Raw genomic sequence first — 27,018 nt, forward strand, 5'->3', positions numbered from 1 at the left:
AGTTCTTGGTGCACATTAAGTACTCAGTGATGGTAGTTTTTATCAGTCATAGTTTATTAATGTTGTTATTGATAGCTTTATATTATTAAGAGTTTGCTATGTATCATATGTGTCTAAAGATGCCATGTCCATGATTTTGACCGTTAAAACTTTTCTTCCTTTTTAGGCCTTACGTGTTAGCTCCTAGATCAAAATGTTTCAGCATTTTAAAGGGAAAATGGGAGAGAACTCAGTCTTCTATAACAGTCTGGCAGCTTTTTTTCTGAGCCAATCCTTTTATTCTCACAGCCATCTTGTGTGTTTTGCATGAACTTGACCCCTGTTGTACAGATGAGGAAACTGGAGCCAGGAACTTTTCTCTCAGAGTGTCCCTGACCACCTGAGTGTGCCCATGGCTTCATCTGGGGCTTCTCCCACTCCAGTGAGAGCTCTAGACGCCTCGTTTCCATCTTCGTGTTCTCTGACTTGTGAATAGAACCTTCCAGTCCTCCGTGTCCTAGCAGGCTGTGTGAAGACTTCCCTGTAAGAGTCTCCGTGATCTTTCGTTGGAAGAGGATTAGGGATGTCTGTCTGTCTGTCTGTCTTTCTTTCCTCCTTTCTTTCTTTTCTTTCATTTATTTTTGAGAGAGCACAAGCCAGGGAGGGGCAGAGAGAGGGAGAGGAAGAATCTCAAGCAGTCTTCTTGCTGTCAGCGTGGAGCTCGACACGGGGCTCTATCTTACAAACCACGAGGTTATGACCTGAGCCAAAATCAGGAGTTGTATTCTTAACCAACTGAGTCATCCAGGCACCTCAGGGATGTATTTCTTTAAGTTACAAAAGAAGATTGGATGGGAAATTCTATAGGCAACTTCAGGCTCCTAAAGGAATATTTTATTTTTGTTGTTGAGTATCTTATATATTTTTACTGATGATGAAATAAGGAAAGGGGATATAGACTTAATTTATTAAGAATCTTCCTTTTTAAAAATAATTAAACATCTTCCTGGTTTGTGGCAGTGCCCTTAAACCTGTGACCCAATGTCTTCATGGAGCTTCTAGGGTAGGGGTGGGGGAATTACATTCATATATGAGAGTCTGAGATGACTCAGACTACCTAAGTATAATGTAATGGTTCTTTAAGATTTCCGTGTTTTTTCCTGTTGTCATTTTATAACTTAATTGTTAAGTGATGTAATATTTGGAAAGTTGAGGATCCAACTTTTTTTTTACTATCCTTCCTAGTCTTTTTGTTCAAAGGTATGTTAAAACAAAATCAGGATGGCATGTTTGTGATGATTTTTCTCTTTAAAAGGGTACCCTTCATCTGGATCAAGCAGTCCATGCTGAAGTGGCTTTAATGATCCTTGAAGCATACCAGAAATACCTTGCGCAGAAGCCATATGCCGGGCTTCTTTCTGAAAGTATGAAGCAGGTATTTCCTTCTCTTATCTATTGAGAACATCTTTATTATAAATGATTTGGGTGGATAAAGCCACAGTATATACCCTAAGGTTGCCTAAGAACCTTCCTAGCAACTTAAGATACTGAAATTGAATTCTGTGGTTGGATGAAGATTTTTTTCTTTGAGAAGTGGCCTGCACGTGACCATTTTAATATTATGGCATTTGACCTGAGCTGGAGCTGGTGTGTCCTGGCTCAGGAGAGCTGACTGTTAAATTTTTGGGAACTTTGAAAACTAGATTGTTGACCTGTTGGTAGCTTGAAACTGACCAAGGTGGGAGTTTCCACACCAGCAAAATTGACAGACCCTGTAAAGGATCTCCCACACTCCCAACTGGTTGTTAAAACTTACTTACTATCACAGCATTAGTTGTGCCCCAACTTTTGTGTTATTACTCCTTTGCTTGCGCTGCCTCAGATCAGACACACAAGGAGACTAGTGAGTAAGCAGAAGTGGTCAGTTGTGAGAAATTGCTTTAATTGAGTGCTGCAGACTTAGTACTGGTAAGTAGTGTGTCCTCTCTTTTGAGGCCATTACCGATCACAAAAGGAAATGGGCGGGTGAGCTTACTGATTTAACTTGTATGTGACTAATGTGGTTTGAAATAAATAATTGTTTTAGGTTTCATATTTGGCCAGTATTGTTCGATATGGAGAGACACCTGAGACCTCATTTAACCAGTGGGCCTGGAACTTGATCTTGAGGTTAAAACTGCACAAAAATGATTATAGAATACAGCAGAATTGTCCACCTGTTCCCTTCTCCAGCACCGTGCCTGACATGACAGAGTCACCCACGTTTCATCCTCTCTTGAAGGCTGTTAAGGCGGGCCTGCCCATCGGCTGTTATCTGGCCTTGGCCATGACGGCTGTGGGCCACAGGTACAGTGTTGGGGCTGAACCCCTAGGGTTGCTGAACCTTGTAGTCAGTGATTCTGGATCTCATTGTCACATCCCAAGGTCTGAGGCCTTCATCAAACCTATCTAAGGGCAATCAGGACCAAATTATAAGCCTTATTAATGGCTTATCTAGGGGAAATGTTGCCCAAATTCATATAAGACAGATTTTTACCAGAAAATTACCTTGTACATTATGGAGAGAGTATATGTGTCACCCAGAGCAGAAAGTTCGTGTCAGCAGATGTTTTCTCTTCCTGGGAATAGTGATCATATAAAAGTAATTAGTGATCTGTACTGAATTTTGTTTAAAGTGATGGTAGCCAAACTTCGGCTTCTCAGCTAGAGGGCTAAACCTGCCCAGGGGAATGAAATGCTTCTCTGGTGTGAGCTCAGAGTGATATCTGCTTCTTCCACACTGTGTGGTAGTTGTCTGTTCCGTCTTCTCAGGGATCGTCTTTGAGGTCCTAACCTCAGAAGCCGTGGTTGTCTTGTGTTACCATTTTATCCCAGTGCTGAAGGCTGTAGCTGGTGCAATAAGTAACTGGTGCAGTAAGTAACTGAGTGAATTCTTAGTTGGTTAAAAATTCTTCTCCCACTCCACTTGAGATCATTTTCCTACAGTGTATTAATTTTTTTTAGTCTTTGTTTTTCTAAAATCTCTTTCACCTACATGCTTTCTGGTTCTTTGATTTTAGATTCATTGTAGTAATACCTTTTTAGCATGCTGATTTCAACATCTTGTTCCACATTACATGTATTTTCAGTAGGATGCTAGTTGTTTTATCAGCTGTGTATATTTGGCCTTGTGCCAGCAAGTGGGAGAGAGACTGGATCGTTAGTTAGTGGCCTTCAGGCTGTTGACAGTTTAGTGGAGATGGTAGATGGAAACCATTGGCAGCACTAAAGACAGGATCGTGGGCTGAATGAGAGGTGTAGAGCAGTGCTTCTCCGTCCTGGCTGCTGTCTAGAGTCACGTTTGGAGTGATTCTAAAGCTCCCTGTGCAGAGAAGAGGGTGAGAGTCCTGATCTAATTAGTCTGGGGCCATTCTCCAGATTGTTCTGATGTACAACCTGGACTGGGAACCACTCAAGAGTATGAGCAGAAGGAATTTAAAGGAAGGAGAGATCATTAGGGCAGGATACCTGCGTGGAGGAGCTAAGCTTTGGAGATGAGTTGTAAGTAGAGAAGGCATCTGAGGCTAGAGGGCAGAGTGGTGACGCTCACCCTCGCCAGGTGAGTAGCGCCCGTGGTGTTGCAGATTCAGCCTCGGGCCATCCACTCCCCACGTGCAGCACCTGTGTGCTCTGAGCAGTGCCCTTACTGTACTGTGTAATAGCCTCTCTCGCTGTTCTCATGCACTGCATGTTTCTTGAAGGCAGGGACATCATCCTGTCATCAATGTATCTCCAGAACTTGAACTGGCATATATTTGATTGTATGAATGTGGGAAGGAGCACCAGGTGTCAGAGTGGGGAGGGAGAAGACTGAAGAGTGATGAGGAAACAGTCCTTACTGCAGCCCACACCTCATGGCAGTGAATGAAGGTGATCAAGTAGGTCAGTAGGACCAGTGATAGTGATGGACAGATTTGAAAGTTCAGTAAAAGAGGGTAGAATTGATCTACTGGGACGAGGAGAGATCTTATTTAAGCACTTTGGAAGGCAATCTACATCTTTTCCAGTAGCCCTTGTGTCATTCAGTTTCCTGTATCTCAGGCTCCTCATTTCCTAAATGGGAATAATAATAGTACTGGACTTACTTTATAAGCCTAAAGTGAGTTATAATACATTGAACATGTTTAGTGATGTCTGGCATGTGGATTTTGAGTGTAGTGTTCTGAACTCAATCATCTCATGATTTTTCTCGTTTCTTATGTTCATTCTGGGACTGTAGGCTCTTTATTCACTGATAAGACTGTGTCTTCCCCGAACATAAATATTTGTTTGGTGCTGATTACCAAATCCTGACTGGGAGTGAAGGTGTGAATAAAGAGTTTCTCTTTGGGGCTGGACTCCATCCACCATGATTGTCTGGGATATATACATACTAGCATTAACTTAAAGCAATCTTTTGAATGTGCTTAGGGTTAGGGGCAGAGTATAGGGCAGTATAAGCTGTATATGAACATAACATCACAGAATACAGAGAACAGTAGTCAAAGAAATCACCCAGAATCTTTCTCATCCTAATGAAACATTGTGTTTTTTTAAAATATTTATTTTAGAGAGAGAGAGAGACAGAGAGAGAGAGAGTGCATGCACGCATGCACATAAACAGGGGAGGGGCAGAGAGAGAGAGGGGGACAGAGGATGCAGAGTGGTCTGTGTGCCTGCAGCAGCAAGCCAGATGTGGGGCTCACTCATGAACCATGAGATTATGACCTAAGTAAGGGGAAGTCAGATGCTAAACCAACTGAGCCACCCACGTGTCCCCGGTATGCGTTATTTTTAAATGATGTAATATTTTCATTGAATGCATTTTTCCAAAATTTACGTAAATCATGTCTGCCTCTTGAGTTTGTGATTTTTAAATAATTTTGAAAAGTCCATCTTTTACATGGATCATCTGTCATATTTTCCTCTACATTTGAGATTATTTCTTTTTCTTTTTTATTTCTGAGAGAGAGAGAAAGAGAGACAGTGTGAGCAGGGGAGGATCAGAGAGAGAGGGAGATACAGAATCTGAAACAGGCTCCAGGCCCTGAGCTATCTGTCAGCACAGAGCCTGATGAGGGGCTCAAACCCACGACCTGTGAGATCATGACCTGAGCCAAAGTTGGACACTTAACCGACTGACCCACCCAGGTGCCCTGAGATTATTTCTTAAAGATAGATCTTTCTGAAGTGAGTCAAAGAATACATAAATTTTTGTGCAAATTGGTTTCAGAAGAATGTTGCCATTTTATACTAACAGAATGAATTCACTTTTGAACCTTCTCTTTGCTCTACTACCTTGTGGGAATATGCAGACAGCAAGAGCCCCACGACTCTTAGAAGAAGCACTATTGGGAAGCAAAATAGGGTAGTGGCAAGTGCTCTGGACTGGAAAGCTACAAACCTGGGTTCTCATGTTGGCCCTCCATTAGGAAATTATGTGAATTTGGGCATGATACTTCACCTTTCTCATCTCTAAAATGAATACATGGATGAAACCGTTAAGGTCCTTAGTGCCCCAGAGTCCCGATGCTAGTATTTCTATGCTAAGTTTGGCTCTACAAAAATGTGCTGGAGACCTGAGATCATCTGGGTAGCAAGTAGGCTGATGGCTCGTTGGAAGAACATCATTTTCTGAACCGGCCACCTGGCATGCTCATTGCCTTTGTCTCTTTCCATAGCATCGAGAAGTTCTGTGCAGAAGGCATCCCCCTGTTGGGAATTCTGGTCCAGTCGAGGCATTTGCGAACAGTGGTTCACGTCCTGGATAAGATCCTGCCTTTGTTCTATCCTTGTCAGTATTACCTTCTGAAGAACGAGCAGTAAGTAGAAAACAGCCTGTGGAGTATGGATGACAGTTTTCAAGTAAAATCGGGAATGGTATAAATCACTGGTGTATTTTTTATGAGGCAGAAAACTTACTGTTTGATGAACAGTGACTCTTATGATGATTCTGGTTTTATTATCATGAAAGATAACTTCCCTTTCTCATTTAGTTTTAGATTGCTTATAGTTTATTAGCATTTGAAAGAGCAGTTTCCATGAAACCTGGGAATAGTGCTTCTGACATTGAGCCGCAAATGGCTTTGCCATTGTAACAGTAACAAAACACGTTGCTGTTAATTGTCTATAGTATTACAAACAGATAAGATGCATAGGAAGGTGCTCATCACGTGAGACATACATAATCTTGTTGAGAAAACAAGACTTTTGAGGTAATTACAAAAGTTATGAAGCAAAGCATTATTGGCAAGGCCATGCTGTGGTGTATAAGTTGCATTTGCATTGTGTGGTAAAAGTGTGTGGAATATAGGGTAAAAAAATAGCTGCTTGAGGAGGGAGGGAATTAAGGATGGCATCATAATCAAGACTCTTAATTGCACATGATAAATACCCAGTGCACACTGGTTTTACCAAGAAGGGAATGTAATGGCTCATTTGATTGGGGAAAGGGCTCATGATAACATCAGGTCATTCTAAAGTGGTAGTTCTCACGACAGGGATGTCCACTCTCACCACTGTTGTTCAACATACTGCTGGAAGTCCTAGCATCAGCCATCAGACAACAAAAGGAAATAAAAGGCACCAGAATTGGCAAAGAAGAAGCCAAACTCTGACTTTTTGCAGACGACATGATACTCTACATAGAAAACCTGACAGACTCCACCAAAAGCCTACTAGAGTTGATCCATGAATTCAGCCAAGTTGCAGGATACAAAGTCAACGTACAGAAATTGGTTGCATTTTTATACACCAACAATGAAGCAACAGAAAGAGAAATCAAGAAACTGATCCCATTCACAATTGCACAAAAAACCATAAAATACCTAGGAATAAACCTAACCAAANCAAAAGTATACAGCCAACTAATCTTTGACAAAGCAGGAAAGAGTATCCAATGGGAAAAAGACAGCCTTTTTAACAGATGGTGCTGGGAGAACTGGACAGCAACATGCAGAAGAATGAAACTAGATCAGTCTCTCACGCCATACACAAAAATAAACTCAAAATGAATAAAGGACCTATATGTGAGACAGGAAACCATCAAAACCCTAGAGGAGGAAGCCGGAAACAACCTCCTTAACCTCAACCACAGCAATTTCTTACTTGACACATCCCCAAAGGCAATGGCATCAAGAGCAAAAATGAACTATTGGGACCTCATCACGATTAAAAGCTTCTGTACGGCAAAGGAAACAATCCATAAAACTAATAGACAACCGACGGAATGGGAAAAGATAGTTGCAAATGACATATCAGATAAAGGGCTAGTATCCAAAATATATAAGGAGCTCANATGGATTGGAAGAATAAATATAGTTAAGATGTCATTACTACCCAAAGCAATCTACACATTCAGTGCAATCCCAATTAAAATTGCACCAGCATTCTTCTCAAAACTAGAACAAACTATCCTAAAATTTGTACGGAACCACAAAAGACCCCAAATAGCCAAAGTAATATTGAAGAAGAAAACCAAAATGGGAGGCATCACCATACCAGACTTTAGCCTTTGCTACAAAGCTGTCATCATCAAGACTGGATGGTATTGGCACAAAAACAGACACATAGACCAGTGGAATAGAATAGAGAACTCAGAATTGGACCCAAAAGTATACAGCCAACTAATCTTTGACAAAGCNTTGCACGTGTAGGAGGATTAGGAGGAACTTAACGAAGGACCATGGGGGAGAAGAAGGGGGAAAATAATGGGGGAAAGGGAGGGAGGCATACCATGAGAGACTCTTGAATGGCGAGAACAAACTGAGGGCAGATGGGGGAGGGGGAGAGGGAGGGGGAGATGGGCATGGAGGAGGGCACTTGTGGGGATGAGCACTGAGTGTTATATGGAAAGCAACTTGACAGTAAACTATTTAAAATTTAAAAAAAAATAATAAAGTGGTAGTTCTCAGCCAGGGGTGATTTTGACCCTTGGGACATTTGGTAATGTCTGCAAATGATTTTGGTGGTCACATCCTGATGGGGAGCGGGAAGCAGTGGGTGGTTGGGCAAGGGAGTGGTTGAGGGGGCGCCTGAGGGAGTCTGCTACTGGTATCCAGTGGGTGGAGGCCAAGAGTAGTCCTAAACGTCCTGCAGTACATAAGAGAGCCCGTCACGGTAAAGAATTAGCCAGCCCAGAATGTCAGTAGTGCCAAAGTTGAGAGACCCTGGATTAGCATTTCTCTGTTTTTCTGTTATCCTCCCTCCCAGGCCCCTTGGCCCTGCCTCTCTTTCAGGTCTTCCCTGAAGGTGTAATTTGGTGTAGGGAATGAAAGTGCGTGGCTGTAGAGACAACTAAGTACCATCCTCCTTTCCTGTGGGAAAGGCGAATGTTTTTCTTTATCGTTGTTCCTTATAATAATCCCTAATTGGTCTGACCTAGTCATGTGTTCTCTCTGAGCCTGTCACCGTGCTGGGTGGGATTGGCCAGTCCTGAGGGGAGGGTACAGAGATTCTGTTCTGAGGGCCCCTCCCTCCCAGAATTCTGTGGCGGTGGTGGAGGAGGGTGGACAGCTCCCTTAATGAAAGGAGGTGCAGTTAGCAGAAGGGAGAGGGAAGGTGCTCAGTGAACAAAAACAACAGATGGCCCAAGGAGATGACTTTACGGAAGAGGTGGGTTTCTAGTTGAGTTTTGAGGTACATGTAGGTATTGGGCCAGTGGGGAGGACAGGGCAGGGTGGGGCTTTCCCGCTATGGGTAGGGGGTAAAAAGAGGGTCTGGTGGGGCCAGGCTGGGGAAGGCCTGAGTGAAGGCGTAGAGAGGGAAAGAGAGCTGCCTGTTAGGGAACAGGGCAGGGAGCACCTGGCTGGGGCCTTGAGAAGTGTGAGCACAGGTGAATTCCTTGACTTTGCAGAACCTCTGTTTCTTCATTTGTGTAATGGGCTGATACACCTCTCATACAGTCTGGGTGTAAGGGTTAAGTGATATAAAGTACAATGTCTGGCACTTTTTAATAAATTGTTTTTAGATTTTCGTGATTTTTAAAAGACATTTAAAAATTAGGTTGAATGGCTTCTATATTTTTTTTCCTAACCGTTAAATTTTGAGTAAGGATGAATCTTTCTAGGCTGTGTTTCAAATACTTTCTCTATGTATCTCCCCCAGGCCCTTCTAATGCCTGTGCTGGCTCTGTCCTCTGAATTCTTATAGCACTTTATTGGTACCTTTCTCACCCTCACTTTTCCTCTTGAGAGAGGGTTTGGGCTTCGTTTGGGCCTGCACTGTGTGTCCTGTGAAATGGGAGAGAACTTCATTCACCAATAACAACCGCTTATTGATTTGCACTGCTGCTGCCTGAACTGTGGAGAGGGAAGCAGGCTGGCCGTTGGCCTCAGATACATAGGAAGTGATCACATCCTCGGGATGCAGTTGCCAGTTTTAAGGGCCATGAAGGAAAAGAACAGGGTGCCATGAGAGAGGTTAATGGGTTAGGTGTATTTTAGGTGGCAGAGAAGGCACAGAAAGTATCCTCTGAGGAAAGGACATTGTAGATGAGATGTGGGAGTGAGTAGAAGTTTGGCAGGTTAGGCATGGGGGAGTGTTTCAGGCAGAAAATCCAGCAGAAGCAGAGGAGAGAGGAGGGAGCCCGTGCATCCAGAAACTGAGGACACTTCCTGACTAATTGTGGTGGGTTTCCCCCCCACCAAGTGCCCCTTATACCACCTTGAAGGAAGTTGACTTCCAATACAAGATTGTGAGATGATTTTGCAAACATCTCTGCATTTGTTAGTGAGAGTGGGGAGGGGGTAAAGGGGGCACTTGGGATGCTGTTCCTCTCATGCTCTTGAACTTGTGCATGTTTCTGTGTCTTGGGATCTATCTGCTCACTAATACTTCTGCAGGTGGATAGAATTCCTTTTAACCCACCTTAAATTTGAAAACTTACTTTTCTGAAATTCTTAAAGATTTACTGAAAATCCTAAATAGAGCTTTGGCCTACAAATGGGACCAATTTAATGTTTTTCTGTTTTTTCCTATGTGATTAACCACTGGAAATTTTGTTGACTTCTGATTGGAAGGTCAAACTCATTGTCCTATGTTTTTGGCAGGTTTCTGTCACACCTCCTTTTGTTCCTACACTTGGACAGTGGAGTCCCTCAGGGTGTCACACAGCAGGTCACCCACAAGGTGGCACAACACCTGACAGGAACTAGCTACGGGGACAATGTGAAGCTTCTCAACAGCATGATCCAGGTCAGGTCCCTAGGAAGCCCCTAAGTCCACCCTTGCCCACCTTCCCAATCAAGCACTCTAGTGTTAGCACATTGAGTGTTGGTCATTTCAAAGCACTTGGCACAGTGCTTTTGGCCAAGAACATCAGCAAATTTGGGCTTTGTAATGGATGTAGTTATTTTGTTGGTGTTTTAAAAATGGGAGGCTGACTCTTACCTTCACATCACTTGAGCCCTTTCTCCGTAGGCCCACATATCTGTAAGCACCCAGCCCAATGAAGTGGGCCCCGTTGCCGTATTGGAGTTTTGGGTTCAGGCTCTAATAAGCCAGCACCTTTGGTACCGAGAACAACCCATCGTCTTCCTCATGGACCACTTGTGTAAAACAGCTTTTCAGCTGATGCAGGAAGACTGTGTGCAGAAGTTGCTCTACCAGCAACATAAGGTAAACCTCTTAGAGAATTTGTCTCTCAGTCATTGTCTAGATAGTGGCCTTCCCAAAATGCTTCCCCAAATTCATAGTTCTCAGTACTACTCTGGGGGCACTGCCTTTAAAAAAAATTTGTTTTTAATGTTTATTTGTTTTTGAGAGTCAGAGTGTGAGTTGGGGAGGGGCGTAGAGAGAAAGAATCAGAAGCAGGCTTTAGGTTCCGAGCTCTCAGCGCAGAGCCTGATGTGGGGCTGGGACTCATAGACTGTGAGATCATGACCTGAGCCAAAGTTGGACACCCAACCAACTGAACCACTCCGGCACCCCCGGGCCACTGCCTTTTTTAAGCTTGGTCTTCATGTTGCCTGATCTCAGTAACCACAGTCTGCTAGTGCAGATTCTAGGGAAGCCAAAGGAAAGGACCCCCCCCAGGGGGACATTTGGCTGTAATACGGTGCCTGTGGCAGTCACTGCTGGTAGACTAATTATGAAATCTGTATCTTAACCAGAATCTACCATCACAGTAAGATAATTGTTGATATTCTTGAAAAGGTCCTTGATAAGGTTTTTTTTAAAGCCTCCTCTCTATGCTCCACTTCCTGTCCCCTGTATAGAATGCCCTGGGTTACCACTGTGATCGGAGTCTGCTCTCTTCTTTGGTGAGCTGGATCGTGGCTGGCAACATCACTCCTTCCTTCGTGGAGGGCTTGGCCACGCCCACTCAGGTAGGAAAGCCCCTGAGGACCATTGGTAAATTTTGCGAACTTTTAATGTTCTCATCTATACTAATGTATTTCTAATAGCTTTAAATAATGCTCATTTAACACTTGCCTCCTGTAAGACCCCCCTCATTTGATTAATCCTCACAGCAGCCCTCTGCTGAGGTTGCGCTGTTGCTGTTCTGTTTCACAGAGGACTTCACTGAGGTTGAATGGAACTGAGGGGCTGGCTCCGGATCAGACCACTGGTGGTCAGGCCTGCTCTGCCCGGCAACATGGTTAAGGGGGGATGCTGGGGCCAGGCTGCCTGGGGTGCACACTCAGTTCTGCTGCGTGTTAGCCCTGTGCCTTGGGCAGCGTGCTTACCTCTCTGTCCCCAGCTTCCTCGGCCGTGGGCTGGGAGTACTGAGTGCTTCTGTATGTGACGCACTTAGACCGAGGTTTAGTGAGTCACATGGAACACGCGAGGCATCGGCTGCTCTTGTCAGTGTTAGCGGCCGCGGCAGCGCTTTCTTCTTGATTACCACCTCTCTGACTGTGAGTGTTAAATTATGGCCCAGATCCATCACTTAAACCAGTAGCGACATCCTTCAGCCTTCCATCACAGTCCCTCCCGCTCTTTCTCTTACCTCTCGTGATCCAGCTGAGACACACTCCGTGCTGTTAAGTGTCCCTTGTGTTTCCACCTCCTTGCCTTTTCCTCACTGGTCCTCTTGCCAGGCATCCTTTGCCTCTGTTCTCCACACAGAGCTGACTCTGATATGTCCACCTCTGTGATCCTGCCCGCCCTCCGCTGGCTTCCCCGAGCACTGGACTCCTGATTCAGTACTCACCACCTCCCACTTCACATTGTGGTTACTTATAGATTAGTCTTGTCTCCTGTATGAGAGATGGAAAACTTGTTTTTTTTTTTTAAATTTTTTAACATTTATTTATTTTTGTATTTTTGAGACACACACACACACACACACACACAGCACGAGTTTGGGAGGCACAGAGAGAGAGGGAGACGTAGAATCCAAAGCAGGCTCTAGGCTCAGAGCTGCCAGCACAGAGCCCGATGCGGGGCTCGAACCCACGAACTGTGAGAACATGACCTGAGCCGAAGTCGAATGCTTAACCAACTAAGCCACTCAGGCACCCCTGAGGTGGAAAACTTGTTAAGGGCAGAGCTCACGTCTGGCCCTCTTTCCTATCCCTTGTGCATATAGAACCTGCATGTTACATGAACAAACATTTTCTTTCTTTTCTTTTCTTTTTTTATAGTTGCAAGATTTTTACATTTTATTTTTTAAAATTTTATTTTAAATAGTTTATTGTCAAGTTGCTTTCCATATAACACCCAGTGCTCATCCCCACAAGCGCCCTCCTCCATGCCCATCACCCCCCTCCTCTTCCCTCAACCCCATCTGCCCTCAGTTTGTTCTTACCATTCAAGAGTCTCTCATGGTTTGCTTCCCTCCCTCTCCCCCACTATTTTTCCCCTTCTTCTCCCCCATGGTCCTCCATTAAGTTCCTCCTTATCCTCCTACACGTGCAAACATATGGTATTTGTCCTTCTCTGCCTGACTTATTTTGCTCAGCATAACACCCTCAAGGTCCATCCTTGTTGCTACACATGGCCAGATTTCATTCTTTCTCATTGCCATGTAGTATTCCATCGTATACATAAACCACATCTTCTTGATCCATTTATCAGTTGATGGACACTTAGACTCTTTCCATGTTTTGGCTATTGTTGAGAGTGCTGCAATGAACATTGAGGTACATGTGCCCCTATGCATCAGCACTCCTGTATCCCTTGGGTAAATTCCCCGCAGTGCTATTGCTGAGTCATAGGGGAGTTCTAGTGTTAATTTTTTGAGGAATCTCCACACTGTTTTACAGAGGGGCTGCACTGGTTTACATTCCCACCAACAGTGTAGGAGGGTGCCCATTTCTCCACATCCTCTCCAGCATCTAGAGTCCTTTGATTTGCTCATTTTAGCCACTCTGACTGGCGTGAGGTGATATCTCGGTGTGGTTTTGATTGAACAAACATTTTCTTTTACTGAAGTAGCCTTTCCAGAGGAATTCAACATTTTTCAATGATCTGTTTTATCTAAGTTTATATCTGTGACAAGAACAGAGGTGGGTATAAGAACTTTGTTAATTTTGGAAATTATAAATATTTGTTGACTGAGATATCTGGTAGAGAAGATGTTAATTTGTAGGCTATTGGAATGTATTTGGTCCGAGTGAGCTGCTCATTCCCCTCGCTCTTACCTGCTGTCATTGTAGGTCTGGTTCGCCTGGACGGTACTGAACATGGAATCCATCTTTGAAGAAGACTCCCAGCTCCGAAGGGTTGTTGAAGGGGAATTGGTTATAAACACTGCTTTTACCCCTGACCAAGCTCTGAAGGTGCAAATAGCAGTTCTGCATTTGAGTGGGAGAAGGTGGTTCACTGATAGATTCATCTATAGCTTTGAAACTTCTGTGTTTTCTTTTGTTGTAAATACTTGGAAAGCACAGTATCCAAATCAGTGCTTAGAACTGTGTAACAAGTGCATACGTCCTTTCCAAGGTTTATTTAGCATGAAGAGCCCCAACGTAATGATTGAAGGCTGTGTTTTTGCATGTGTGGAGGGGATTGCCATTGTTTTAGAGCAATTTCCAGTGTGTCTCATGTGCCTCAGTCCCTGGAGAGCTTGTGAAAAATCAGAATCCTGGATTCCAACTTTGGAGATTCTGAGTTTCTAAGTGTGGAGTAGGACCAGAAATTTGTTTTAAAAACTCCCTAGCTGATCTTTAGGCTTACTGAAGTGAGAAAACACTGGGATAATGCTTTAGAATGGAAGACCTATTTCAGAGTCTTATAGATTTTGCTTTTGGGTTTCAGAGCCTGTCAAGGAGTTTATCATTCTTGAAAGTCCTTTTCAGATCTAAGTTTTTAAGAGATTGATAACATTTAGCAGTAAAATTGACTTTTGGTTTTCATATCATTCTGCTCCCTTCCACTGTGGCATTTTATGCACAAAGTCCTGGAAAGGCACAGAAATGAGATAAGAGTAGGTGATGCGGAAGACACATCCCAATCTGGGGGTCTGGAAATGTTTTGACGGAAAAAAAACCTACCCCATATGTTTTGCTACCAAGGAGGTTAAAGTATTAGCTAGTGGGTTAGAAAAGTAAGGTTACTCTGACTTGTTTTACTTCCTGAATTGAAAACAAAATGTTCAGTGTTTCATTTGGATCACTTAGAAAGAGCAGACTGTTTGGAACTGTGATCATACCATGGTGGCTCAAAGCCCCTCCTCTTTTGTAGAAAGCCCAGGCCCAGCTGAAGCTCCCCATCGTCCCGTCTCTCCAGAGGCTGCTGATTTATCGCTGGGCCCACCAGGCCCTTGTCACACCTTCTGATCACCCTCTTCTGCCTCTCATCTGGCAGAAGTTCTTCCTCCTGTATCTTCACCGCCCAGGACCGCAATATGGGTATGGTACCCTGTGTTGTTGTAAGTGGCTGTGAACCTTTTCTTGACTTGGTACTGCTCTGACGCTCTGTGTCCTCACGCTGTGGCCTCTAAGTAAGAACCATTCTTTGACCTCCAGCTAGCAGTGTCCTTCTCTCCGTTTCACACTCACTAGACTAGATCATGTTTGAGTTTAGGGTATCTTATGGCAGCTCTTTCTTTGCCATTCCCTGTACCCAGTGGGGTGAAGACAGTTCCAGATACTGGAACCGGGCAAGGAATAGCCTAGAGCCTCTGGAACTGCAAAGGAGAGAACCTGCCCCAAATAGACCGCTTGTGTGACTGTTGGGGTCCCTTCTGGGTGGACTCATGATGGGCGTTGCAGGTGTGAACAGAGGCCTGGCTGTGCCTGGCAGCCTTTGGGCTGTACCGGGAGGTGTCTGCCGTTTCCACTGGGTCTGAAGAGGCTCTGGTCACCTGGAACTGTCCCAACCATATTCTCTGACTTGAGCTCAATTCCTTGCTCACTCTTACTTCCTTAACTCAGTCCTTCGGAACATACCGATGTTGGTTCTTGGACACTTCTGTTTTCTACCAGATTGCGAGTTCTTCTAGAGCAGAAACTGACTTCATTCAGTACTACTAAGTGGTGGTAATATCTTAAAGTTGTGTAGCATTTCATTCTTTTTAAAGCTGCTTTCATACATACCATTTTGTTGGAGCTGCATACTGACCATTGAGGTAGAAATAATAGGTATTAATTTAACGTGGTATATTTCTAACTATTGACTTGTTAATTGATTGCGATTTTGTGCCACATAGAGCATCTTATGTTGATCTTGTGACCTATGCTTGTATTTTTTAAGGTTACCCATAGATGGTTGTATTGGAAAACGTTTTTTTCAAAGCCCTGTTCATACCAATTTGTTGAAAGAAATGAAGAGGCGCCTGACTGAGGTGGCCGACTTCCACCACGCTGCGAGCAAGGCCCTGCGCGTTCCAGCAGAGGGCAGCGAAGGGCCGCCTGCCGGCCAGGCTGGGACCCCAGGTTACCTGACTTCCCCAGAGCTGCACACGGAGCTCGTGAGGTGGGACATGGTTATTTAGCCATTTACGCTGTTGTTTGCAGCACAAGCACTGCACCAGAGCAGTTTTCTGTGTTATAGACTCCCAAGTGCTGTCCCTGTTAGCTTGGATGTGGAGGTTGGCAGTGACCAGGTTTGCAACTCATAATGCTTCCTTATTACGTCCTTTGTGAGAAGAAAGTCGACAGTGTGGACCTAGCTCTGCCAAGTGCCTGGAGTCCAAATGGAAGGCCTTAAACTAGAGGGCTGATACCCTCTTCTGTTTCTCTATGTAATACTAGAAACAGACCAGAATAATTGATCATAGCAGGTAAACACGTAGTAAAGCCTGCTAGGACGCTTCTCTAAAGCAAATTCATGAGAAAGGTAGAGTTCTTTAAGTGACATCCAAACACCTCTAGGAATCTGTCTGGGGTAGGGTAGGATCTAGTAATCACCCAGAACTGCTTCTAAAATTAGGTACAATGTGTGTATCCCCCCAAAGGTTAAGAATTATGAAGGTAAGGTCCCTTTCACATTGTTCCTTTACCTTTCATTTGTAAACTTCTTGTAAACCAGGTATTAGTCTTCTAAATAAGGCCTAATAAAAATGGCCTCTAATAATTAGCCCTCACCTGACGTAAAATGTCTTGGTGAGGAAACCCAGGTTTTGATTCAGTGCTGAGGCTTCAGGCTTGCTTGACCTGAAAGCCCTTCGGGCTGTCTTTTAGCCTTTGGAATGATTTCTCCCCTTATCTTTCTTGCTTGAAGGAAAACTTACTTTTAGCCAGGCTTAAGCCATGGGGAGGCTTAATCTTTGAACTTTTAGATCAGCCAAGAAAGTTTGATGTGCCCCTCTACCTCTCCTACGCCCCCGTTCCTTGGCATGTTGGTAAAGTAGCTATCTAGCTGAATCAGAAGCTGGGAGGGAGCTCTGTACCGGCCTCTTCTGTGTGAGAGCCTCAAAGTCCTGTCCCTGCCTCTGTTCCTACACAGACTGCCTCAGACGTGAAGGAGGTAGTTTTCCATGTTATGGAGCAAAGCCAAGCCTTGCTGCCTCCTAGATCCCGCCCAGCAATTTGTGTGCCACAGATTCCTCTAGTACCTGTTGCTGTAAACAACTGCTTAAAATACCGGTGATCTTAGCTCAATGGACTGTGTTCCTTGTAAAAAAAAAAAAAAAAAAAACAGAGGAAACATCATTAAAGTTTTAAAAAAGTTTCTACTGGGAAATGGAGATTTTTTTTCCTTTCTTTTTTTAGTTAGGCTTTGTTCTGTTCCTTCTTAGTGGGAACAAGGTGTACACATGCTTTGAGTTCTATTTGTGTTTCCTTGAAGCGGGAGAGCGTCATTGAGCCTAAAGCTGGCAGCTTCTTCCGTTGCAATAGTTGGCTTTTAATGCGTTTATTTGAATATTATTTAACATTTTGCAACCACCGAGGCTAACTGACTGATCCAAATTCAGATCCTAGGTCTCTGTTAAAATCACCTTCTCCGAGGTGGGAAATAGTGGGGGAGAGGGAGAGAGGCAAACCATGAGAGACTCTTGAATGCTGAGGACAAACTGAGGACTGATGGGTGTGGGGGGGAGGAAGGGTAATGGGCATGGAGGAGGGCACATGTGGGGATGAGCACCGGGTGTTATATGGAAGCCAACTTGACAATAAACTATTTGTAAAAAAAAAAAAAAAAAATCACCTTCTCCGGTTATTTTTTCCTGTATGTTGTATTTACCCCTGATTTAATAATAGAGTTCATATAGCCCTCTCTTCACAGCCTTCTAGCAGTTTCTGCATCAGATCGTAAGGATCTGTGACCTCCTGCCCTGCTGGCCCCTGAACTTCTTGGGGGCAGTGGTGGTGGTTGTAAGTAAAAAGTCTGTGCTTTTTACTTTTATGTGGTAGTGACAGTGTTCCTAGACATGTAAGAAACTTCATTTGCTTGCACATCTTTTTGTATTTTATATAATTATATATATTTTTTTCCTTTAGGCTCTTCAATGTATATATATTATGGCTAGAAGATGAGAATTTTCAAAAAGGAGATACCTATATCCCTTCTCTACCAAAGCATTATGATGTTCACAGGCTAGCAAAAGTGATGCAGAACCAGCAGGTGATACTACAGTACTGTCTCTTTTTGTGTGTCTGACCGTGATCGAACAGGTCACAGTCATAATCTAATGTTAAATCCACTTACTAATATGGAGATGGGGTCACTGGCATGTTCAGGAGGTGAGGTTGGGATATAGTCACGGTGCAGGGCTGATGATGTCAGACAGGTGAAGAGGAGTTACATTTTTAAGGGCCATAAGTGTCTTTCTAAAGAATTTGGATTTTGTTCCAAAGTATTTGTTTGAAGAGCCATTGAAATGGTGTATTAGATAAATGGATGAATTTAAAATATGTTGAAGAAGAATCAGTAGGATCAGGAGGAATTTTAGAGTAGATAACACAGGTGGGATCGATACAGTCATAGGATTGATTTGATATAAAGGACAGCCAAACTTTTAGCATGGGCAGGTAGAGATACCGTTTACAAAGATAGGGAATACTGGAAGAGGAGGTGCCGCAGGGGCATCAAGGAGAACCATCTACCGGGGATTTGGTGAGGAGGAGACACACAGGTCTAGAACTCAGGAGTGGGGCAGTGCAGGAAATACAGGTTTTTTTCTCTTTTATTTAAGTCCAAGTTAGTTAACGTATAGTGCAATACTGATTTCAGGAGTAGAATTTAGTGATTCATCACTTACATGTAACACCCAGTGCTTATCCCAACAAGGGCTCTCCTTAATGCTCATCACCCATTTAGCCTATCCCTCCAACAACCCTCAGTTTGTTCTTTGTATTTAAGAGTCTTTTATGGTTTATTTCCCTCTTTTTCTCTTATTTTTGTTTCCCTTCCCCTGTGCTAATCAGGTTTGTTTCTTACATTCTACATGAGTGAAATCATATGATATTTGTCTTTCTCTGACTATTTTGCTTAGCATAATATACTCCAGCTCCATCCATGTTGTTGCAAGTGACAAGATTTCATTCATTTTGATCACCGAGTAATAGTCCATTGTATGTATATATATATGTCTGTAAGTATATATATACACACACATCCCACATCTTCTTTATCCATTCATCAGTCAGTGGACATTTGGGCTCTTTCCATACTATGGCTGTTGTCGATGTGCCTCTTCGAATCAGCACTCCTGTATCTTTTGGATAAATACCTGGTAGTGTAATTTCTGGGTTGTATGGTAGTTCTATTTTTAATTTTTTGAGAAACCTACATACTGTTTTCCAGAGTGGCTGCACCAGTTTGCATTCCCACCAGCAGTGCAAAAGGGTTCCTTTTTTTCCACATCCTAGCCAACATTTGTTGTTACCTGAGTTCTTAATTTTAGCCATTCTGACAGGTGTGAGGTGGCATCTCACTGTGGTTTTGATTTGCATTTCCCTGATGATGAGTGATGGTGAGCATCTTTTCATGTGTCCGTTGGCCATCTGGATATCTTCTTTGGAAAAGTGTCTTTTGCCCATTTCTTCACTGGATTGTTTTCTGGGTGTTGAGTTTGATAAATTATAGATTTTGGATACGAACCCTTTATCTGAGATGTCATTTGCAAATATCTTCTCCCAAGGAACTACAAATTTAATGATAGCAGAGCATCTATATTGAGAAGAGGACTGAATGGAACTAGGGCCCAAGAAGTAACAACATTTAAGCATAGAGAAATAAGGCTGAGAATATGGAGCCAGAGCAGCAGGAAGAATAAGTAGGCACTTGTGGTGTCCTGAGATCCTTTGAATGCAGATCCATGTTCAAGTCTCTTTATCCTCTACACGCCATGCCCTTACCAAGAATCTGGGTGTACTGGATGACCGGTCGGTGTTTTTAAAAATATTAGTCATAGTTTCTTGGTTCTCTTATAATTATCTTAGTTCCCCATCATCTACAGAATTAATAGCTTTCTCTTTTTTACATCTGTGCTTGCCATTTGATGTTATAGCTCCTATTTTTGATCTGTAGTTCATGTTTAGAGCTGTTCTGGTTTTTTTTGTGGTTTCTGAGACATCTCTGCTTACCCATTGTTAATTCTTAGTATTCTTAACCATTAGCCTCTGTCAACAGTTACATAACACAGAGGCAGACAAGGTGACATTAGTGACCCCCCTTAAAGGAGATGGGTGTGCACAGTAGGAGGGACTGGTACAGCACCTCTACCAGTTGTCTGGTGCTTCTAGGATTCAGGCTTCTGATCATGATGACTTTGGAGTTCTCTCCAGAGTCTGGAATGCCTCGTGTCATGGTTGGTTTGGAAGTAATGATTTAGGACTTCATGGCAGTGAAGCCGTTGACAAGCCAGAGACTTGTAGGTTTTAGAGGAATCCTTTAAACACTTAAAACCAGAAAGAAAGAAAAAAATCACTCATAGAACCATAACCCATATCTGATCACCCATTCCTGGTATTTGATATAGTTTTTAGTGATCATGGAGAACTGACATTTCTTTTCATTTAAGACAGTCTCCCATTCTAATATGTATTGATCATCAAAATGAAGTATGTAGTTCAAAATATGCAAGACAGTTTACTGGAGTATAGGAAGAGAATACTAAGACTTTTATGTTTTCTCTTTATTGCTTATTTTACCTTTTGTAATAAAAGAAATTCGACCATACAGAAAAATGGGATAGCATAATACACATGCCCTTCTCCCCCTGCCCGCTATATGCTGGGTGTCTAATTTTATCTATAGCCCATTCACTGCCTTCACCATGTTATTTTAGAACTAATCTTAGAAAGCATTTGATACATGAAGATTTCAAGAGATAAGGATTAAAAAACGATTGTAACCCAGTAGTATTTATGTCTGAAAAATATTAACAGCAGTTTCTTAATATCAAATATCTAAGTGTTCAGATTTCCATTTACCTCATAAATGTCATAAAATTTTTATTTTTATAGTTGAATCGGGATCCTCATTTTGCAGTTGGTTGATAGCTCTTATAAATCTGTTTAATCTATTGCTCCTTCCCTTATTCCTTTTTCCCCCTGTAGTTTGTTTGTTGAAGAAACTGGATAGTTTGTCCATAGAGTTTCCCCAGAGTCTGGGTTTTGCAGATTGTTTTAGTATGGTTTGCTATGTTTCTCTGTTCCCTATATTTCTTGTAAATTGGTATTGGGACCAAGGGCCTGATCTAATCCAGATTGTTATTTTCAATACATTTGTTACTTATCTCTTTAAAATTTCTGGGTTTTAACTTATTAGCTCAGTAGTATTTGTATACAGCTTATAAATACATAATTGGTAGGGCCATTAAAATTATTTTTTCTGTTCTTGGTGCATAACCAAACTCCTGCAAAGATTACTAGTGTCCATTTAAAAAAATTTTTTTTATAGTTTATTTTTGAGACAGAGAGAGACAACGTGAGTGGGGGAGGGGTGGAGAGAGGGAGACCGAATCTGAAACAGGCTTCAGGCTCTGAGCTGCGAGCACATAACCCGATGTGGGGCTCGAACCCACGGACCGCGAGATCATGACCTGAGCCGAAGTTGGATGCTTAACCGACTGAGCCACCCAGGTGCCCCACTGGTGTCCATTTTAAAACATGATCCATGTTAATGCTGGAGAACTTGGTATGGACCACCTCATGGTGAAACTTATTGGTCTATCTTTTAGTTAAATATATAATTTTATATGTGAATATATGATACATTATTCATGAAAGTTAAAGTCTCATGGTTCAATTCTAGGATCTGTGGATGGAGTATTTGAACATGGAGCGCATACGTTACGAGTTCCAGGAGACTGTTGGTCTGTGGACACAGGCCACACTTGAGTCCCATTCTCCACCCTGCAGTTTGTCAGTGCAGCTGGACTTCACTGATCCTTTGTTGGGTGAGCTGTACGAGCATCAGCCCCCTTGAGTGAGAGTGAATGAATGAATGAATAAATGAATGAGTGAATGAATTGAGGGTTAAGGTTTACACAGTGTATCCCTCCAGTGAGAATTGCTTTTTTAGGTGTTCATTGTTCCCTTGTCTGCACCTTAGGGTTAGGTTAGGCCATGAGTGAGAGAAAACTCCAAAACAGGAATGTCTTGCATAAGGTGCTTTTTCTCCCATGAAAGAAGTCTGGAGGCAGGCAGTTCAGGCAGTAGCTTTAGAGTCGTGGTCTAAAATGTTGCTTGAGAGAAACTTGAAGTCAGGAGTCTTTTCCAGTGATGAACATCTGACTTTGTTACATTCTGTGCAAAGAGTAGTAGTTCTAGTGGAAAAACCCCAGCCATACAGGACGATCCTGTACTTGACCTGTTTGGAATGTTAAATTCCTTCTGTTTGGGGTGCAAACAATACAGGTCTTTTTATGCCAAGTAAAATCATGGTTATTAAATTTTCTTTAATTTTTCTGAAGAACAGAAAATGGAATGCTACATCTAGAATGAAGTCGGAAATTCATAGTAATTCCTTAAGTATTTATTGACTTGACATTTCCTTGACCTCTCCTGCTCCCTGTTCCCTTACTGTTGAAAAGAAGCAGGTATGTGGCAGCATTATTCATCCTGTGCTCAGTCCCTACCTGCTATATGGTATGTGTATAGTGCAGTGAAGAGAGAGGGTGGGAAGATAGGAATTTATTGATTTATTGGATACCTATGTGGTCAGCTTTGCCCTAGGTGTAGATTTAGATTGGATTCACCAGTATGACACCATATACAATCTACTGCAAAGTTGGGTGGACAGATTTGCTTTCACTTTTCTCATATGGCACCTGATTTCTTATTTGGACTCCCATTTATTGAGTGAATGAATAAGTGAATGAATGAAAGAATGACAATATGATTATATAAGTTCTATAGCAGTTTGTGTCCATGCCTTTGTTCATTTTGCTCTACTAGTCTCAGCCTTCCTGTTCAAACCTTGGCCTAATTTAAGATTTTTCACTCAGCCATATTCCATAACACCCATTTCTTTATATCCTCTTCTATGAAGTTTATATGGATAATTGCATTAAACTCTTAATGGGGTCACCTGCCCCTTCCCCCAGTCCATTGTCTGGTGATAGCTACCATCTTCTTCAGACTAGCTTAGAGAGTTCGCTAGGTCCCTTTTACAGTAGTTTCAAGTCCAGACACTTGAGCATATCATGCAAGGCTGTCTAGGGTAATAATTTCAGATTGTGAACTTTAGCTCTTTAACTATCAGTGAGGAAGGCTTTTTGAGGCTAAGAGTTGTGTTTAATCATACCATATGCTGGTGAGCTCCTACCTCCTGGTAGAATATTAGTACACCTGTGGGGGCTCCCCCATAACTAGCATGTCATGAAAGGTAATGATTTTATTCATTTAGACCAAGGATAGTTTTTGTAACTACTCTGTAGATCTTCAGCATTCTTCTTGAAGGTAACCAGCCAAAACTTTGCAGTCAGTGTGTTACTACCTACTAGTAGCCATTACTCAATGCAACTTAATTTTCTTTCAGCCAAAGAAAGGGTTTTAAGCAACTTGCGGAAGCACGAGGCTCCCCAGCCTCCCCTTGATCTGCACCCACTGAGGCCTCCTGTACCAGTTATTTCCTCGGCCATGCTCCTGAGTCAGAAGGACACCACCCAGCTGGTGCGCACGGACCTGAATGTGTTGCAGCAGCAGGCCAGGTGAGACCGTGTGACCTCCCTGTTCATGCCTCTGTGCTTGCTGCTGGGACCGCTTGGATGATTTAGTACCTCGAAGGATTTCCCTATCAGCGTTCTCTCCGTGAGGATGATTTGAGCAGACTGGCCCAGTCAGTTACCTCAGTTAACCAAGTTGTGACAAGTCCTTTAGTTTCACGTTGAAATTGTGTGGTGCTTTCACGGACTATAGATTTTACATCTCTTGTGGTGGCATTTCTGTGTGTCAGCAGTGCCAGCCAAGTGTTTCTTAAGCTTCTCCTGAGGAGACTTTCTGATACTGGAAAGATGGTACTAAACAAGATTTACTTTCTTTTGTTACTGCTTTGCTCCCTAACTCTCCATATTCTTTAATGAATTGCTTGAGTTAAAATCATTTAGTGCTCTGAGTTAGATACAGAATGATCAACTCTTTTTTTTTTTAAGTGTTTGTTTATTTTTGAGAGGGAGAGAAAGGAGGAGGGGCAGAGAGAGGAGGGGACAGAGGATCCCAAACAGGCTCTGTGCTGACCGCCCCATGTGGGACTCAAACTCATGAACTGCAAGACCATGGCCTGAGCTGAAATCTGACACTCAGCTGACTGAGCCACCCAGGCACCCCCAGATCAATCAGCTCTTTAAGGTTTTGGTTCCAGCTTGAGGTCTTGTGAGAAGGAGCATGTGTGGAGTGAATCTTATAAAGTAGAAGGGTCTTACCTTTGCAAAGACCATGGGAATCAGTCTCTTACTGGCTTTTTCTTTCTTGGCATTGATTGTATATGTGCATGTGCATACAAATGTGTACCCCCGCCAGCGGGTGCATGTGCGTGCGCACACACGTATGTGCCTGCACAGTAACAGCCCTATCAATGCCCCTGTAAACAGCTTTCTCCGTCTTTGACAGTTCAGTTTGAGTTGCTGATACCTAAGAAATCCCTGGTGCTTGCAAGTAAGGTACCCTTTCGAATGCTCTAATTAGGATGGGATTCTCATTTGCTCTGGTATATTTAAGGGTCCATGTGAAAAACATTGTTAATGTAAGACAGATTCTAAATGAAGCTTTGTTTCTGGCTAAAAAGTTGTGCCACTTTTCCTTCCTTTTAAAGTTTCTTGTTAAGGAAAAGAGAGAATTTAGGTAAGGCTGGGCACACAGCTTTGGTCTTTTGCTCCTGCTTGGTTTTTGTTGTTCTCCGATGCAGTCTGGGAGGAACTGGAAGCCTTTATCACCTGCCGGGAAACCTTTCCTAATAAGCCTTTCTCCTACTTCCTGATGATGTTTTCAGAACTGCAGCTCTTCGAGAATCTCAGCAGGTTGCCCTGGATAGTGAGCTGTTGGACACAATGCCCAAGCAGTATGTTAATAGAGAAGAACAGACCACACTACATTTGGAGTGTAGAGGCAGTAGCGGTAAGAAATGCCAGGGAGCAGCAGTTGTAACCATTCAGGTAAGATCGTTTAAGCTTCTTCATCGTTTAGAGAACTTTTAATTGAGCCTATAATAGTGGCATATTGTTGAAAGAGACTGAAAGAAGTTTATAGCACATGATTCATATCCTAAAGCGTTTACTACATTTGAGGGAGTGAAGACCCACCCAGAGCTAATCACATATTTCCATAAGTGCTTGTATGTCCTCTAGGGATGGAAGTTCAAAGAAAAGCATCACTGAGAAGATTCTTCGAGAGAGGGTTAAATTCATCTTTAAAAGACTTTGATGATGATGGTTTGGATTCTGTTAGAAGGAATGTGGGAGTGGAGTCCCCTGGACCGCCATTTAGGGGTCAGGGGCTAGGTTTGATAGATAGGTCAGTCTGTCTCCGATTGCTTTTGGGTGTGGTGGTGGGAATTCACACTGGCAAGGATGATCACTTGAGACTCCAGCTCTGTGCAGTGGCCGGTGGGGAGCCACTGAAGACAAATGTGGAGGGACATGTGGAAAGTTGGATGGAGTTGGATGGAGCCTGCCAACAGGGAGGGGAGAGATGTGTAACTTGGAGGCTAGGAGTTCAGCTGCCTCTTAGAGTCACCTTCTTGCGTTGGAAAAGCAGGCTTAATTAGTTGGGTCTGGGACATTGAAAGGACTTAGCTTTAGCCAGCACATCATGACGCGCACTTTATGTTGGCTCTGTCTCAGCACTCTATACAGAGCTTACTTTATCCTTACACCAACTCTGTGAAGTGGGAATTCTGGTTATCTTGTTTCCAGATGGAGAAATAAAGACATAGAGAGGTTAAGTTACAAACCCAAAATGACATAGCCCCTGAGTGACAGAACCAGGGAGACCCGGGCAGGCTGGCTGCAGAGCACAAGCTCCTTACTTGCTGCACCTTAGTCCTTCTGCGAGGGACTTTGGGGTCCCCAGAGCTGGGGAGGAAATGCTCAGAGATAGGCTACTGCATCTGCACAAACGTGGCTCCTTTTTTTTTTTTTTTTAGTTTATGTGCTGCCAAAGCGAGCACTTGTGGCTCCTTTTTTTGTTAGTCTTCAGAAATCAAGGAAAACTTATTTTACTGACTCTTGGTTGTCTTTTTATAAATTTCTTTTTGTGCTTCCTCCTATGAGCAGTTCTGAGGTATTCCTCATCAGTCTCCTTGGGAGCCTGTTTTCTCTAAAATGTTTTCTCTGAAATCACTTTTATACTTGTCTTTTTCGTTACCTTCATAATTTGTTTTTGATAAAATAACATATGTGTATGTATGTAAAGTTAAGAAATTTGATCTGGGATGTGGGACTCCTAAACACTGAATGAATGTCTTTGGTTAGATGCTTTATAAAGTTAATTTTCTTTGAGTGTACTTTCCCCCCAGTTACCAATGCTTTAGGAAGACTAGGTAGGAGCATCTAAGAAGGATCACTTGCTAATAAAGTAATGGAGCTTGGAGACAAGTCTGCTTATTTAGGACAGAGTTTGATTTGGTGCGAAAAAAGAAATGTATCCAGTTCTAATTAAACAGGATGTCTTACTACTAATCTGTGCCTTCAGAAATACGGTATATTTACAAAGTTTGGAATTACATATCTTTGCCAGGCAATTAATACTGTACAGAGAAGGGAATTCTCTTAAGATGCATTTTATTAAGTGACTTGGTAAGATAAGTACACAAAAATGTTTTTCCAATTCTGGCTAATAGCTTGCTCTGTGAAGAGTCTTGAATACTTACTGCCCCGGCCAAACACCAGTTCTTTTTGCCTGATGTCCTGTTAACTCTCACGGTCTTGTGGGGGGAGAGACCACTGGGCTGACTTGGAGCTTCAGCTCCCAGCCTACCAATGACCTGGCTTTTTCCTTTTCAGAAAAAGTCACCATAATCTTAATTTGTCTGAACCATTGAATTGAAGTTTCTTTTATAAGCTTTTGCTTTGTTAATTCTAAAATAGAAAGGTATGCTTTTCCTAAAATACCTTCAAAGTGATTTTCATAAGACAGAGATTGGAAGGCAGATGATTTAGGATAAAGACTAAAATGAATATGGCTTAGATTTTATTTTTATGGACAACACAAAAAGTATTTATGCTTTCTTGTCTCAAAAGAAAAATCA

General features: G+C 42.7%; 1 protein-coding gene across 1 annotated transcript in view; it reads left to right on the plus strand.

Moving 5' to 3' along the window:
• EPG5 (ectopic P-granules 5 autophagy tethering factor) overlaps positions 1 to 27,018 on the plus strand; it is a 112,746-nt gene that overhangs the window by 37,788 nt on the left and 47,940 nt on the right. Inside the window, exons 15-27 of the mRNA XM_077777649.1 lie at positions 1,295 to 1,414; positions 2,066 to 2,325; positions 5,679 to 5,819; positions 10,047 to 10,191; positions 10,417 to 10,614; positions 11,214 to 11,324; positions 13,599 to 13,721; positions 14,626 to 14,792; positions 15,637 to 15,858; positions 17,826 to 17,949; positions 21,586 to 21,730; positions 23,314 to 23,485; positions 24,763 to 24,925. Of these exons, the coding sequence (XP_077633775.1) occupies positions 1,295 to 1,414; positions 2,066 to 2,325; positions 5,679 to 5,819; positions 10,047 to 10,191; positions 10,417 to 10,614; positions 11,214 to 11,324; positions 13,599 to 13,721; positions 14,626 to 14,792; positions 15,637 to 15,858; positions 17,826 to 17,949; positions 21,586 to 21,730; positions 23,314 to 23,485; positions 24,763 to 24,925 (2,091 nt within the window). The remainder of the gene's footprint in view (positions 1 to 1,294; positions 1,415 to 2,065; positions 2,326 to 5,678; positions 5,820 to 10,046; positions 10,192 to 10,416; positions 10,615 to 11,213; positions 11,325 to 13,598; positions 13,722 to 14,625; positions 14,793 to 15,636; positions 15,859 to 17,825; positions 17,950 to 21,585; positions 21,731 to 23,313; positions 23,486 to 24,762; positions 24,926 to 27,018) is intronic.

Source organism: Crocuta crocuta, unplaced genomic scaffold, assembly GCF_008692635.1.
Source record: "Crocuta crocuta isolate KB4526 unplaced genomic scaffold, BGI_CrCroc_1.0 scaffold36, whole genome shotgun sequence".
NCBI classification, from domain to species: Eukaryota; Metazoa; Chordata; class Mammalia; order Carnivora; family Hyaenidae; genus Crocuta; species Crocuta crocuta.